This window comes from Ranitomeya variabilis, chromosome 5 (genome assembly GCF_051348905.1).
Source record: "Ranitomeya variabilis isolate aRanVar5 chromosome 5, aRanVar5.hap1, whole genome shotgun sequence".
In the NCBI taxonomy this organism is placed as follows: domain Eukaryota; kingdom Metazoa; phylum Chordata; class Amphibia; order Anura; family Dendrobatidae; genus Ranitomeya; species Ranitomeya variabilis.
In genome coordinates, this window is record NC_135236.1 from 268,874,966 (window position 1) to 268,891,832 (window position 16,867).

Below are 16,867 nucleotides of genomic sequence, written 5' to 3' on the forward strand. Positions count from 1 at the left end.
TCACAGGGCAGGCAGAGAAGTCCGGGCAGTCCAGAGACAAGCAAGTTTCCCTGGGTAAGTCAGGTGGGAGCGCACCACTCTGCGCTTTCTGTCTCTAAGTCCCTTCTGCCACTAAGTGTCTCAACAAAGTCTTTAATCGTTCTGCTGTCCTAACACAGGTACCTGTATGGCAGGCAGCTCGGGCCGTGTAAACTGGGGTCTGTTCTCGGTTACTCCAGGCTCCTAGATGCTGTTGTGCCACAGGTAATTATGGGCAAAGTCTTTGTAGAACAATACCCTCTGGTCCTGCTCTGTGTATTATAATCCACAAAAGCCTCGGGCTCCCGGTACCCGGATTCTTGCGCTGATACTCTTCAGAGACCTGCTCATGGCCTCCTGGAGCTCTCTCTTTCCTCTGTGCTCCACTCCTGTCTGTCCTCCCACACAGACTCCTGCTACAAACTGAGCTCACTCTGCCTCCAAACCAAGATCTTTATTCAGGGAAGCTGCCCTAAAACAGTGCTTGGAGCTCCCCCTCCTGGCCTGGAAGTGGAAGGTGTTGTGTGTGTGTGTAAACCTACCAAAGGAAACCTGACTTGTCTCCAGACATAGCACTATCCTCTCCATGAGGAGCACTACTGTGGTACCCAAACTCCTGGGGTGCCACATTCCCCCCGTTAAATCCAGTACTGGACTGGAAAAGAGAATAACACTATACATGTTAAATAATGTAAATAATGCAAACAATCTGACAAACATTTGAACAATAATAAACTTTGGCTTCACTTTATGGGATGTAAGGACACTTGAACATTGCAAAAACAAGTCAATAAAAGTACATCTGGTATTGTCTTTAGTCAGATGAAACAACAAGGTTCTACCCACGCCGCAAATGGGCAGAACCAGTTTGCACCATGAGGGTGCCAAACTATTTACAATGAAAGTTTTTGGGTAAGCATTGTCCATTACCTCAATGTCCATTTTAAACCTATAACAAAGATAAGCAAGGAATTCAAACAGATAACAGCAATTATTGACATTTCTAGTCCTTGTAACGAGTTGGGATTTGGCTCTTGGTGCTACATGTAGACCTACGCAGTACAGGGATTACTTGCGACCTGACAGGATTCACTGTTCTCACTACCACTGGTGTAGTGCACTGTCTTATGGCTACGCTTCTGGTGAGTCTACGTAGCACTGGTATACTGGACCTTCTGGGACTACTATCCATTCACTATCTCCATCTACCCCCCACCCCCTGAAGATGGCTGGACCATCATTGTAAATACATCATTGTAAATACACACCTGTGCTTTGTATCTCCCCACCTCATTGTAGATTGTAAGCTCTCACGAGCAGGGTCGTCTTATTTTGTCTTATTTTGCTTTATTACTGTATTGTTAACATTGTTACCTATGACTGTTGTGTTTGAAACTGTTAAACTGTAAAGCGCTGTGGAATATGTTGGCGCTATATAAATAAAGATTATTATTATTATTATTACTACTTACTGTAGGCATGGCATATTCACCAATAGCAGAGGGTGGATTTTCTGGTTCCACTGCTGGGGTGACACTGGCTGTTTGATCCTGTTGGTGCGGAGTCTCTTCAGATTCTGGATGGTTCTGAGTTGCTTCTTCTTGTGTTTCCGGCTGGGGAAATGTTAAGACAGGTATCACTATGGCCTGATGTACTTGAGTCCAAGACTGGGGAAAATCTCTCAAGAACAGTGCGAATTTTCTTTTCCTGTTTCCACAAGTGGAGATGTTCCTGGGTCTGTTTCTCTGTTCCTCAATTTATCAGGGCATATCTTGAGATGGTCTCTGGATACTGCTGTCAAAGTTTCTCCTCCATCTTTACTGATAAGGCAGACTTTCGTTTTGTCAAAGTTTGAAGCCAGGATAGTATACGGTTCCGCTTCCCTTTGGTCATCAAGTTTGTGTAATCTCCTTTTACGCTTGAGCACTTGTTCACCTGGTGACAAGGGACTTCCTTGAGCATGTTGGTTAAAGTCTCTTTCTTGCTTTTGTCTGGCTTGTGCTAAACTTCTCTCTACGCAGTCTTGCACTTGGCGGTACTTTTCTTTTCTCTCAGTTTCCCAATCTGTATCTGATGAGATATCTTCTGGGGTTAAGACTCCCATGTCTAGATCGACAGGTAGTTGACTGGACCTTCCCCTCATTAAGTATGTTGGCGTACAGTTGGTGGAATTTACTGAGACATGGTTGTATAAGTCTACCAAGTCTGGTAACTTTTCTGGCCATAAGTTCCTTTCGTGTGAAGGCAATGTCTTCAGGAGATCAATCACTATCTGATTCATTTTCTCACACATTCCATTTGTTTGTGGGTGATACGGAGTTGTTCTTATCTTTTTACATCTGTACAGGTGGCAGAATTCCTGGAATACCTCCGCTTCAAAGGCTGGACCTTGGTCAGTGAGCACCTTCTCAGGGTATCCATGGGGTCTACAGAAGTACTGTTGGAAGGCTTGGGCTGCTGTCTTGGCTGTCTGATCCTTGACAGGTACAACCACCAGGAATCTGGAGTAGTGATCCACAATAGTCAAAGCGTAGACATTGCCTGACTGGCTTGGGGTTAGCTTCACATGGTCTAAGGCCACCAATTCAAGTGGCTTTTTGGGCTGTAGGGGAGCCCTTTGGCTGTCACGGTCCTTTCTGTGCAGACTACATGGGCCACACTCACGGTACCACTTTTCGATGGTTTTCCTCATGCCAGGCCAGTAGAATCTTCCACGTAACAGGATCTCCAATTTCTTCCATCCAAAGTGTCCTGCTTCGTCGTGGTACACTTCTAGAACCATGGGCGCATCTCGTCTTGGGACCACTATCTGCCAGACTAGCTCATGTGTGCGTGGATCAATGTTTCTTCTGCACAGTTTACCATCGTAGATGAATAGTTTGCCTTTTTCCTTCCAGAGTCGTTGTGTTTCTTGCGGATCATCTGGACCAGGGTGCGAGTCTGCCTGTGTCAGCAGTTCTTTCACCAGATGGATTGCGGGGTCGCTATCCTGCGTTTCCACCCATCCATGGAGGGGCAACAGATTCAGCGTGGTTTCACGTTTGTTTTTCCGCCTGTTTCTCACGTGATGAGAGTACTGAGTCGCTCCAGGGCGATGGAACGCTGGCAACTCTACTTCTTCAAGTTCTTCTGGATCCTCTCCCACGTCTAGTAGTTTGGGCATTCTGGACAATGCATCTGCGTAGGCATTCTTGTGCCCTGCACGGTATTTGATGGTGAAGTCATAATTGGACAACCGAGCCATCCATCGCTGCTCCAAAGCACCAAGTTTTGCAGTCTCTAAGTGGGTTAGCGGGTTGTTATCCGTGTGGACTGTAAATTTTGCAGAGGCTAGATAATGTTTGAATATCTCTGTCACTGCCCAGACGATGGCAAGGAATTCCAGGTTGAAGGAGCTGTAATTTTCAGGGTTCCTTTCTGTGGGGCGCAGCTTCCTGCTGGCGTACGCGATTATTCTCTCCTTGCTTTTTTGCACATGGGACAGTACTGCTCCCATTCCCACGTTGCTGGCATCCGTGTACAGTACAAATGGTTGGTCGTATTCTGGGTAGGTCAGTACTTGTTCTCCCATGAGAGCCAACTTCAATCGAGTGAAGAATCTCTCCAGCCCATCATCCCAGTCAAATGGGGTATTCTTTCCCTTTTTTTTCTTGGATTGGCCCACCAACAGGTCTTGCAGTGGTGCGGCTATCTTAGTGAAGTCTTTCACAAATCTTTGGTAATAGCCTACCAACCCGAGGAACTGTCGGACTTCATCGAGGTTACTGGGTTTTAGTCAGTTCTTGATGACGGTGACCTTGTCTGAATCTGGGGCCACTCCTTCTGAGCTCACTACATGGCCCAGGTATTGCACTTTGGATTTCAACAGATGACATTTTGAGGGTTTTACCTTCAAGCCAAAGTTGGAAAGGGCTTCAAACACCTCGGCCAGGTGCTTCAGATGATCCTCATACGTCTTGGAGAAGACAATGACGTCGTCCAGGTACAACAAGGCAGTTTCGAAGTTCTTGTGTCCGAGACAGCATTCCATCATCCTCTGAAACATTCCTGGGGCGTTGCACAGTCCAAACGGCATGTAATTGAACTCGGAGAGACCATCGGTGTTGTGAAGGCTGTCTTATCCTTGTCCGCCTCTGCTACGGGAACCTGCCAGTACCCACTAGTGAGATCCAAGGTAGAGAAGTAGTTAGCAGATTTTAAAGCAGCTAAGGACTCTTCTATTCTGGGCAATGGGTATGCATCCTTGTGTGTAATGCGGTTTATCTGCCTATAATCTACACACATCCTCATGGTGTCGTCCATCTTTCTGACGAGGACTAATGGAGCTGGCCAGGGGCTACAGCTATCTCTGATTACCCCAGCCTCCTTCATCTCTCGCAACATACTTTTGGCACACTGGTAATGAGCTGGAGGTACAGGCCGGTACCTCTCCTTGATGGGTGGATGACTACCCGTGGGGATGTGATGTTGTACCCCTTTTACCTGCCCGAAGTCTAGTGGGTTTTTACTGAAGACTCGTTCATACTCTTGAACCACCCTGTAAGCCCCTTGTTTCTGGTGTGCAGGTGTAGAGTCAGTGCCCACGTGCAATTTTTGACACCAATCTTACATTCGACCTGCAGAGCCATTGTCCTCCACCTGGGTGGACGGGACCAAGGGTTCTGCCGCCTGGATCACATTATTATCAACAGTAAACAGTTTAGCAATTGTGGCATATCTGGTTAGGTGAACTTCTTTCTCTCCACAGTTGAGAACATGTACTGGTACTCTCCCTTTGCGGACTTCAACCACCCCTCTGGCTGTCAGGATCGTAGACCTACTCTCAGAATAGACAGGTTCTACTAGTGCCTGGTAGTCTTTACCTCTGATACCTATTGATGCCCGACACCATATCAACATTTCACTTCTGGGGGGTATTGCAATGGGGATTGGATCACTCACTGTGACTCTGCCAATTTCTCCACCAGACAGTTCTACCTGTTGTCTTTGTACCAGAGCCCTGATTTCTTTCTGTAGGACTCTCTGTTCACTGGAACTAGCTGTTTCGGCCACCTGCTGTAACAAGACAATAACCTCGGACAGACAATTTTCAATAACATTAGTGCCAATGGTCATCATGGGGTTACATTCACGTCAATCAATATCAACAATCACAATCCCTTGGGACTTTAACTCTACCCATCCCACTTTAAGGGTGACCTGTTTGTATCCAACTTGTGGCAATGACTGACCGTTACTGGCTGCTATGGTGAAATCATCATCAGGGCCACGGGTAATGTCTGTGTCAGCCCAATAATGTTTATATAGAATGTAAGGCATAGTTGTCACCTGAGAACCAGTGTCCAACAAAGCGTTCATGGGGATACCATCGATCACAATGGGAGAACAGGTTATCTTCCAATGTATTTGGCTCGCCAATTGTTTGGGCCTGGTTATCCTACTTCTGGGGATTGGCCCTCTGCCCCAGGGGTTGCCAGTTTTAAATTACAGTACCTTGCAATGTGTCCTGCCTGGTTGCAGTGGCGGCAGATAGGTCGTCCGTCCTGATGATAGCGATCGTATTCTCTCCCTCTGGTCGGCGGGATCCTCTTCTGTCGTCGCCAGGGAACATCCTCTGGTCTGGAAGCCAGCTTGATCTTCTCCTTGGGGGCCTCCTGTAGGGACTGCATGGTCCGGGCTAATGCAGCAAAGTTCTTGGTCAGCTCCTGCATCTGAAGACCTAGTCCTGCGGGAGAATCATCATCGAGGACCTGGGCATCGGCCTCAGCAGGGACTTGAGGATATGGCGCCACCTCCTGGTGGTACTTGAGGGCTGGACGCCTAGGAGGTATTGCGCGGCTGGTTGGAGATTCGTGCAACACCCGGATGGCGTTGTCCTTAAATTGTGCAAAGTCTAGGTAGGGTTTTGCAAAGCCAGAATATGTAATTGAGCCTTGTGGGTATGAGATAGAAGCCCCTCAATGAACTGCTCTTTAAAAAGTTTATCTGCGTCCTGTATGCTGTTAGGATCTACTTGTTCAACAGCCCGGAGTGCCTCCTGCAAATTAAGTGCATAGTCCCGTATACTGTCTTGGGCTTTTTGCTTACACCCGAAGAACTTCATTTTTATCTCTGCAGCGGTGCAGGTGTAAAAAGTAACTTCAAGCTTAGCAAAGATCTGCTGCACAGTCCCTTTATCCACATCCGGCCAGGATTTTACCTCCCTCAGGGCCGCTCCAGACAGTTGGCCAGTTTGAAGTGTATCCCCTGACAGAGCATCAGAAGATTAATATTCTAACAGGCTACAGAGTCTTTCTTTAAAATCGGTGAACATATGTGGTTTGCCAGAATATTGCGGGAGCCAGGCTGCTCCAGCTATGTACGGCATGGACAAGGGCATAATGGCCGCTGTAGCCGTGGCAGTGTCCGGCCGGCCTATGGGAGCTGCGGCCTAGACTAGCAGTACGGGGGCTGCGGCTGCATTCTCCGCGGGGCCCGGGGGCATCACTAGGCCGGCATGTGCGTCCGCTGCTGGGCCTGGGGGTGTTATGAGGTCAGTGGCTGCGACCGCCGCCAACTCCCCTCACGGATTAGACATGGCTCCTCCCCTTGCTGACCTGGTAGAAGCCGGCGTCTCCTCTCCGGAATCTGCGGTGGTCTCTCCGGTGCTCCGTTCGGCACTTTGCAGCGTCTTTTCTTGCGGCTCCGCTGTACGACGTCTTCACTTCCGGCGTTCTTCTCAGCAGCGAGGCACCCGTTTTCCTGCTTCGTGCTCTTTTTGGCTGGCTCCACCCACGAAGATATGTCTCCTCCTCTTCACGCTCCACGCGGTGCGGCAATGGCAGCAATTCACAATACACAGTCTCTGGCACAAAACAGTTAGGCACAGTCCTTTAGGCGCACATGACCCAATTTTCGGGGTCAGTAGATCCTGTTCATGACGCCAAGATGAGTCGCCCCGCGGGCTTGGGGTTACTCGGTACCGGGTCCTGCTGTTCACAGGGTGATGTCACGGTGGCTGCGACCCGGTCCGTGGCCCAGGGCACCCATATAAATTGGGAAAGGTCTTTAAAGGGATAAAGTATATGTTCATGACGCCACCTGTGGTGTTCGGTCAGTGGGGACCGACGCTGCTTTAAGGGGTCCACTGGGTTGATGTTATGGCAGCTAGATGGTATATCTTCCCACAGGTGTAGTATATCCCAAGGGCTCCCGGTGAGTAGATGGTGATATAGTGAGAGGTGCAGATAAGAACGAGGACAAAAGGTTGCAGTCTCTTTACCTTTACTGAAGGCTTCAGCGTCCACAGTCCAGAGCACCAGATCACAGGGCAGGCAGAGAAGTCCGGGCAGTCCAGAGACAAGCAAGTTTCCCTGGGTAAGTCAGGTGGGAGCGCACCACTCTGCGCTTTCTGTCTCTAAGTCCCTGCTGCCACTAAGTGTCTAAACAAAGTCTTTAATCGTTCTGCTGTCCTAAGACAGGTACCTGTATGGCAGGCAGCTCGGGCCGTGTGAACCGTGTCTGCGAATTGAGATACTGATTTGGCTCTTATCTTAAGTCATATTGCACGACTCGTTAAAGGGTTGATTGTGACTTGTAAGATCGCCACTTCCAATAGGTGGTGCTATAGAGTTCAAGTCCTCTCTTTCTCTGAAGAGACAATTTGCATATTAAATTTCCCAGAGGAACATTGCACGGCGAATAAGCCTCCTTAACTTGACAAGCCAGAGCTGGTACGTCACTCTCCACAAGGAGAAACCTTATCCCTTAGACTAGTGTTCCCCAACTCCGGTCCTCAAGAGCCACCAACAGGTCATGTTTTCAGGATTTCCTTCGTATTGCACAGGTGATAATTGCATCACCTGAACAGGCAAGTATTCAATCACCTGTGCAATACTAAGGAAATCCTGAAAACATGACCTGTTGGTGGCTCTTGAGGACCGGAGTTGGGGAACACTGACTTAGACCTCAGTCCAGAGCCTCTCACTTAGTCAAATCAGTTCTCATACTTCGCACTGACGAGGGCCAACAGCCCGAAACACCGTGTCTCCGAATTGAGATACTGATTTGGCTCTTATCCTAAGTTTATATAAGTCCTATATTGCAAGACTCATTAAAGGTTTGATTGTGACTTGTAGGATCGCTACTTCCAATAGGTGGTGCTATAGAGTTCAAGTCCTCTTTTTCTCTGAAGAGGCAATTTGCATATCACAATAAAAAGAAAACCAAATATTTACAGTTGTAAGCATGTTCTTTACATGAATTTTTGCAAACCCAGGGGAGGGTGAGGTCTTTTTAAAATAAAAAAATCAATTAAATTCCTGGTTGTGAGGTAGCAAAACATGGAAAATACCAAAGGGGTGGATACTTTTGCAAGCCACTGTATACAAGCATATTACCTTGCAGCACCATATTCTGTAGAATCACATAACATACCATGATATAACATAGTATTACAATTGCATCTGCACACCAGCTGCAAGCAGGGGACGCGGGAAAAAGCAGCACATTGTCCCAGTTGGTAATAAATGTCAAGGGCTTGGGCTCCTTTAAAGGGAACCTGTCACCCCCAAAATGGAAGTTGAGCTAAGCCCACCGGCATCGGGGGCTTATCTACAGCATTCTGTAATGTTGTAGATAAGCCCCCGATGTATCCTGAAAGATGAGAAAAAGAGGTTAGATTATACTCACTCAGGGACGTTCCCGCTGCGGTCCGGTCCGATGGGTGTCGCAGTCCGGTCCGGGGCCTCCCATCTTCATAGGATGACGTCCTCTTCTTGTCTTCACGCTGCGGCTCCGGCACAGGCGTACTTTGTCTGCCCTGTTGAAGGCAGAGCAAAGTACTGCAGTGCGCAGGCGCAGGGCCTCTCTGTCCTTTCCCGGCACCTGCGCGCTGCATTACTTTGCTCTGTCCTCAACAGGGCAGACAAAGTATGCCTGCACCGGAGCCGCAGCGTGAAGACAAGAAGAGGACGTTATTGTAAGAAGATGGGAGGCCCCGGACCGGACCACGTTGCCCATTGGATCGGACCGCCCGCCCAGGTGAGTATAATCTAACCTCTTTTTCTCATCTTTCAGGATACATGGGGGGGGGCTTATCTACAGCATTCCAGAATGCTGTAGATAAGCCGCTGATGCTGGTGGGCTTACCTCAACTTCTATTTTGGGGGTGACAGGTTCCCTTTAATATGTAAAACAAATTGTAATGTTAATAGGTTTCTATAATGGTTGCAAAAGTTATATAAAGAAGACTATATTAAAAAATGTCTTCTATTGTTAGCATATCAACTAAAAGCAAGCTGGAAACTTCAGATATAAAATGTGTTTTTGTTATACATGTACAGTACATTAACAAAAACAACCATGTTGAATGGTTCATATATACTCTGTATCTAGAACTTATCGTGTTTATTAGTATTCCTTTTATATTTTGTGATTCATCCAGTTTGTCTTTGTGATTCACAGTTGTGTTTTGGTATCCTGGCTGTGAATCATTGAACAGACGGGAATACATATTGTTCACTCTCAATTACATTTTCTAGATACACGAGGATTCTGTTTGTATATGAAAGCAGCTGTGGCTGATGTCACAATATGCATTTTCATGGGAGTAGGGTATTAAACTCAACATGTGTCTTCAGCAGCACTCAGCATCTTCACTTTCTCGCTGCTGGGTTGGGCACTCCCCTTTTGAGATAGTTCTGGCTCAGTAGCTTTGTCCTAATACTGAGATTTATCCTGCTATTGTGACACATAAATTGTCTGGCAGTGATTGCATATAAACTTAGTGGTGCCTTTGAGCAAACACCAGCAATTAATAGGAGAACTGCTCTGGTAACTGTTGATGATGGGGACCGAGGGTGGATGGAGAGTGGAGGGGTTGGCGATTTTGCAGAACTGATACCAGCTCAGAAGCTGAGAGTGAGGTGGAGGGAGGTGAGCAGCTAAATGCTTGTATAGAAATCAATGGGCTGCAGAAAGGGGGATGTGATCTCACAAGTAAGGCTGCTTTCACACTAGCGTCGGTATGGGGCCTCCGCTATGCGTTGGCCCGACGTGCCGACGTGCGTTGTGAAAATAATGCCAGACACGGGCGTGGTCGAAAATGGCGGACACGACGCGCAAAAAAACATTACATGGAACGTTTTTTGTGCCGACGGTCCGCCAAAACACGACGCAACCGTCGCACGACGGTTGCGACGTGTGGCCATACGACGCAATGTGTCGCTAATGTTAGTCTATGGGGAAAAAACACATCCTGCAGATAACTTTGCAGGATGCTTTTTTTCTCCTAAACGACGCATTGCGACGTACAGCCAACAATGCTAGTGTGAAAGTAGCTTTAACTCCTCAGCCTGGAATGTAACTACTGCACTTATACCAAGCTCTGGTGGTCGGTCTCCATGCAACATGTTGTAACCTCTGTAAGATAAATCCTCTCATAACAGGAGAACAACATCAGATACAACGAAGCACAACTATTGTAAACTTACCTATTCTCATGCAGTCTAATTACACCAGTTTCATAACATGAGAATACTTCTTTAACTGCTGAATACATGGCCATAAAGACAACTGAGATTGAATAGTGTGAACTTTGGAAGTTCAAAGGACAAAAAGGAGTACTGCATTTGTAAAAATTCCTGGATATGTTATCAATAGAATTTGCGCCATGGGTCTTCTCCCCCCAAAACATTTTCCTACAGGGAAACTGTGTCTTGCCAGCTACACCAAATGTAATGTACAGAAAAATAGGGTCTTTCTTTAGTGTGTACATGTGGCCATGTTTCTGTAATGGACTCCTCCCAGGTCTGGTCTGCCACACGTTGCACGGCTGCAGTTTTCATTTACCTCACAATATGCAAATCGCACCAGTCCATAAAAATAAAATCCTGCTTACTAACAGTTCACCTTGCACACACTGAATAGCAGGAGATGCAGTTGTCATTTTGCTAGGTATAATCCAGTGGCATACTTTTAATGGCATGTTCACAGTTGTTAAATGGCAGAGTTATCCTTTCTGTATATAGCGCAACTTTAAGATTTGCTTTTCTCAGTGACCACTCCACTATCCTTCCTTCTACTTTTTGGGAACCAAGTAAGGATGTTCCATTGGTTTTCACCTTCCTTAGTGTCCACCCAGCCTTGCTGTCTTTGTCTCTTCTGTCTCACAGCTTCGAAGGCCTGACCGACACTAGACCATGCCACAGAGACCCTTAGGGATTCTATTAAAGTTCCTGGCTTTATGTTCCCTCCAACTCGCCTGTTACACAGTCTTGACTGCTTTCTCTCTGCTTTCTGTTTCCTTCACCATACCACACACACCTGGTGATGATCACATATTTTCTGAGGGTGTCCTTACTTCCTTCTTTATATCTCTGAACTAACTAAACCAAAACTGACACTAAGGGTACCGTCACACAGTGGCATTTTTATCGCTACGACGGCACGATTCGTGACGTTCTAGCGATATAGTTACGATCTCGCAGTGTCTGACACGCTACTGCGATCAGACACCCTGCTGAGAATCGTACGTCGTAGCACATCGTTTGAAACTTTCTTTCGTCGCTGGATCTCCCGCTGTCATCGCTGGATCGTTGTGTGTGACAGCGATCCAGCGATGCGATCGCTTGTAACCAGGGTAAACATCGGGTTACTAAGCGCAGGGCCGCGCTTAGTAACCCGATGTTTACCCTGGTTACCAGCGTAAAAGTAAAAAAATAAAAACAGTACATACTGACCATCTGATGTCCGTCAGGTCCCTTGCCGTCTGCTTCCCGCTCTGACTGTCTGCCGGCCGGAAAGTGAGAGCAGATCACAGCGGTGACGTCACTGCTGCGCTCTGCTCTCACTGTACGGCTGCACTCAGTCAGAGCAGGAAGCAGACGGCAAGGGACCTGACGGACATCAGATGGTCAGTATGTACTGTTTGTTTTTTTTTACTTTTACGCTGGTAACCACGGTAAACATCGGGTTACTAAGCGCGGCCCTGCGCTTAGTAACCCGATGTTTACCCTGGTTACCAGCGAACCTCGGCATCGCTCCAGCGCCGTGATTGCAAAGTGTGACCGCAGTCTACGACGCTGGAGCGATACTCATACGATGCTGCGACGTCACGGATCGTGCCGTCGTAGCGACGAAAATTGCACGGTGTGACGGTACCCTAACTGACATGTCTTTATTACTCCTCCCCAACCATGGGTTGGTCCTACAGTTAACCCTAACACGCCTGACTAGCATGAACTGCATCCTCCAGGAGGATAGCACACAAAATATAGCACAATGTAATATATTTAAAATAACAGGAGTTTTCTAGAGAGGTAAAAATTATGCTTCTTACCCTCACAACATGCTGTCAATATGGTGTTACAGCTGCATCCATTTTGGGATTCACTTTCACTATAAAAGGGATAAACTCTTTAAATTTGTGGTCTCCTTTTGAGGGTGCAACGTAGTCAACAATATGTAGCTATAAAGTGAAATTATTAAAAAGAGTCTGTCAGCACAAAATGACTGTTGAAACCAAGCCCAGGTGATCAGTGTTTTGCATAAATATCAACCTCCTCTTCATTAACTGGCTTTACAGGAGTTATAGGAAAATGGAGATTGATGGAAAACAAGTTGGTGGGAAGCTGCAGTACATTATTTCTCTAAGCCCCTTGTATACAGCCCCATCCTATAATACATCACTCCTTTCAGCCCTTCTATATACAGTCTCCACCTGCAGTATATCACTCCATTCAGCAATTCCATACATAGTCCCATCCTGCAGTACACAACTTCTTTCAGCCTCCTATACACACCTTTTCCTGATATGTATCCTATCAACCCCTTCAATATAGTCTCTTCCTATGGTATATCACACCTACCAGACCGCACTTCTCTGAGTCCCTCTAAACAGTGATAACAGCAGTACTTCACTCCTCAGCCCCATACTACAGTACATCACTCCTCTTCCTTATCAGCCGGCATGCTCTCCACTGCTTCCTGCTATGAGCCTCTCATTGTAATGAAGATGGCTGTTGCTCCGCGTAAGTGGCGCTATGAAATAATGTCATTCCTCTGTTTCACATCCCTTGTGTTGCCCCACCTCCAGAGAGCCGCTGATGATTGATCTTTTTAAATAATATAATGTGTCAGCTCCCAGCATCTATCCTTTCCAAAGAACCATGCTGGCAGCTGAAAAGTTGCATATGGGCAACTTAAAGATCAATGATTCACAGAAAATAGTTTTGTTTTGTTTTTTTGTTTCTTTAACCATTTTAGTGGAGACATTTTGGCTCATAGTAGATTCTTGAGGCCTATTAAAAATCCTAAGTTGTATATGCATTGCTGTATCATATAGTTTATGTATTATATGTATTACAAATGACTAGACGTATGCAAATATCTAACTTATTTGCATTGATTGAAACACTTTATGGTTTCAGCGCAATTGGGATCTTTCAGGTGGATGATAAAGCGAAGGCAATATTAAGACACACAGGAGAAATAACATGGATGCCACCAGCTATATTCAAGAGCTCCTGCTGGATAGATGTAACATTCTTCCCATTTGACTACCAGAACTGTACCATGAAGTTTGGCTCCTGGACATATGATAAAGCAAATATTGATCTGGTTTTGATTGGCACAGAAATGAATCTGAAGGAATTTTGGGAGAGTGGCGAGTGGATCATTATCAGTGCCCCTGGATACAAGCATGAAATTAAGTACAACTGCTGTATAGAAATCTACCAGGATATCACGTATTCGTTATACATCAAGCGTCTGCCATTGTTCTACACCATTTACATGATTATCCCTTGCCTTCTTATTTCCTGCTTGACAATCTTGGTTTTCTACTTGCCGTCAGATTGTGGGGAGAAGGTTAACTTGTGCATGTCTGTTCTTTTATCGTTAACTGTATTTCTCCTGGTTATTACTGAAATTATTCCATCCACCTCCTTGGTAATTCCTCTGATTGGTGAATATTTACTTTTTACAATGATATTTGTAACTCTTTCTATTGTTATTACTGTATTTGTAATCAATGTGCACTACAGAACTCCCAAAACGCACACAATGCCCCAATGGGTCAAGAAAATATTTTTGGAGAAACTCCCAAAAATCATGCTCTTGACTCGACCATTGAAAGAAAATGCAGTAAAACCTAACTTTATCACAGATAGTTTTAACATAAGTAGCATCAGCAGTTCTGAGAATAGAAGCTGTAATGAGCAATTCTTCTGCCAGGACAATTCTTGCCCGTGTGGACAGACGAAAAGATTGTATACATCTGACATTGCCTGCAACATTACCCGCGGGTGCAGCATGGAATCCTTGGACAATCTCCTCTCAAATTCAATATTGTCATCAGAGATAAAAGAGGCCATTGAAAACGTCCATTTTATCGCAGGGAACATGAGAGCACAAAATGAAGCCAAAGAGGTAAGAGGGGATTTCTGTATATACACATGCATGTTTCTCTTCAAATCTACCTTCATTTTAGGAATAGACGGCACCTTAACACACAGGTAGGTCATGTGATCTAGCTTTACGAGGATGGCTCTTGACACTAAAAAGCAGTGGAAATAAACAGTTATTCTGTAACTAGTACTAAGAATACACTGTGCTGCATCTTTTATGAGCAGTGCAATCTACCACCTCATGTCTCAGCCATATATTTACTTTTGAAGATATCCAGGTTACAAAGTTGGTGAGCTTTCCAAAACATGGAGATCCATTAACTTCTATATGGTTAAAAAAAGTAATGCTAAAGTCAAACAATCCTAAAAGGCTCTATTCACACCTGCATTTTGAGTTCTCTTTCTCTGATCGGTATTAAGAACAGAAAAATAGGATTCATGTGGAAAACAGATTTGTTACAAAATGGATATAAAATAAAGCACAACAAACAAAACCTAAAGCCCAACATGCAGAAGATCTTTTTACATAAAAAAAAAAAAAGAAAACCTTATACCGGACGAACATAGTGATAATTAATGGCACCTTTTGCATTTTTTTTTTTTTTTAATAATTCTTTATTTCTTACACAATAAACAGTATACATATTACTGACCAAGTTAGTTATCCAAAACATCAGTTGGTATTACAAAGCAAGGTCACAGAAACAACAACAAATAACCAATACCCAGAAATAATCAAGAAACAACAGTAAGCAAACTGAGCTGGAGTGTCCAAAGCTATATGAGAGGTCAGATCAGCATCAAGTTATAGAAGCAATGTGATAAGTGGAATACAAAGTATAACAGCATAAGGGACCATCTTGTGGGAAAGGATGGGTAAAGAGAGGGGAGGTAGGAAGAAATATAAATTAGGATAGGTATGATGTGGACTGTATGCAACGACGTGGCGAGTTTGGAGTATTATTTGTCCAGATGTTCCATATTTTGAGGAACTGTGGATGGGTGTGAGTTTCCAAGCTGAAAAGTTCTTTAGGATGTCATATCAGATTGATTTTATTTGTTCATTCTGAGTGAGTAGGGGTGCTTTCTGATTCCAATGATAGAGAATTAGATGTTTCGCGGCTCCTACCGTAAACGCTAGCAGGTCATTTTTTTGGGTTTAAAATATTTAGAGGGGCAAGATAGTAAAACTTCTACAGGGGTTAAAGAATGTTTAAGGAATTTTAATTTTCATAAAGTCGACTCTATCTCTCTCCAGAACGGTTTTATTTTAGTTCATAACCAGAAAATGTGGGAATTCGTGCTTTTTTAGGAACCACAGCTCCAACATAGATTTGATTCGTTTAAACCTAAGTAATGTAGAAGTTCAGGGGTTCTCTACCAATGAGACATGACTTTGTAGAAATTTTCCTTACTGAAATATGTCTTTTGTCATTTTTGTCACAGATCTGTGCGCTCCACATTCCACATTCAGTTTTTCTGTTCCTAAAACTTAAAAGGCAGAGAACAGTAGTAAAATGTCCCACTGCTCAAAACCAGTATGTTTGTGTTACTTATAGATTTAAAATGAAATTGAAGCTAGCCGATGGCAACGATTGTGAGTTGATCACTGTGCTAACGTCACTTAGCAGTAATAGTAACATGGTTGGGAAAATGTCCATCACATTCATCCTGTTATTTTGGGGTGTTGATTCAAGAGGACAATACTACCCAAAGAGCTATTAATCTATAACAGACCCCTTCAAAAGCCCCCATACACTTTAGATTGTAGTCGGCTGAACAAAGGTTCGGCTGATTGATTAGCCTGCAAGTATTTTGCTTGACTGTCATATTTAATAATGATTGCTCTGCTAACTAATCCTGTCTTGTTTATGAGAGAGTCACTACTTGACGTATCTGGCGGTCTATCAATTAGAGAACAAAAGGATCAACGGTCAGAAATCGGACATTCAAGATGCATATATTCCCCAACATCACTTGTTGGGGGAGAGTTGGTGGCCTCGTATACATTAGGCTGTCGGATGAACCCGTCAATATTAGCAGATTTGGCCAACATTTGTCTAATGTGCATGGGGTTAAATATAGGGAACTCTAGGCGCGGTACACATAAGGGATCATGTGGAGGGGGGTACCATCACCAGCAATGTGCACCAATAGAATATTATAGTGGACAAATCAGACTTTTTTCATTTTTTTTCTTCGTGGTTTTAATGTACATGGGGGCCTTAAGATTATGATAAATACACTCTTGCCATTTTTAAAGGTCTAGGTCTCAATATAAAAAATCGTTGAATAGATCTCTGAATTTATTTGTTCATAGTGATTGATTTTCCTTTAGTGTGTTACATCGGAGTAAATAACCTCAAGTAATATTTCAAAAACAGAATTAAGTTTCTTTGGCATGAAGTCCACAATTCAGAGCACTTTCACTTGGCAGTGCGGTCGTCAGCATTTTACATCAG

The 16,867-nt window shown here is 44.8% G+C and overlaps 1 protein-coding gene across 2 annotated transcripts in view; it reads left to right on the forward strand.

Annotated features, from left to right (window-relative positions):
• Nucleotides 1–16,867, forward strand: part of LOC143775753 (neuronal acetylcholine receptor subunit alpha-3-like) — a 125,300-nt gene that overhangs the window by 107,962 nt on the left and 471 nt on the right. For both annotated transcript variants that reach the window (XM_077264269.1, XM_077264270.1), the window contains exon 5: nucleotides 13,428–14,427. In XM_077264269.1, the coding sequence (XP_077120384.1) occupies nucleotides 13,428–14,427 (1,000 nt within the window). The remainder of the gene's footprint in view (nucleotides 1–13,427; nucleotides 14,428–16,867) is intronic.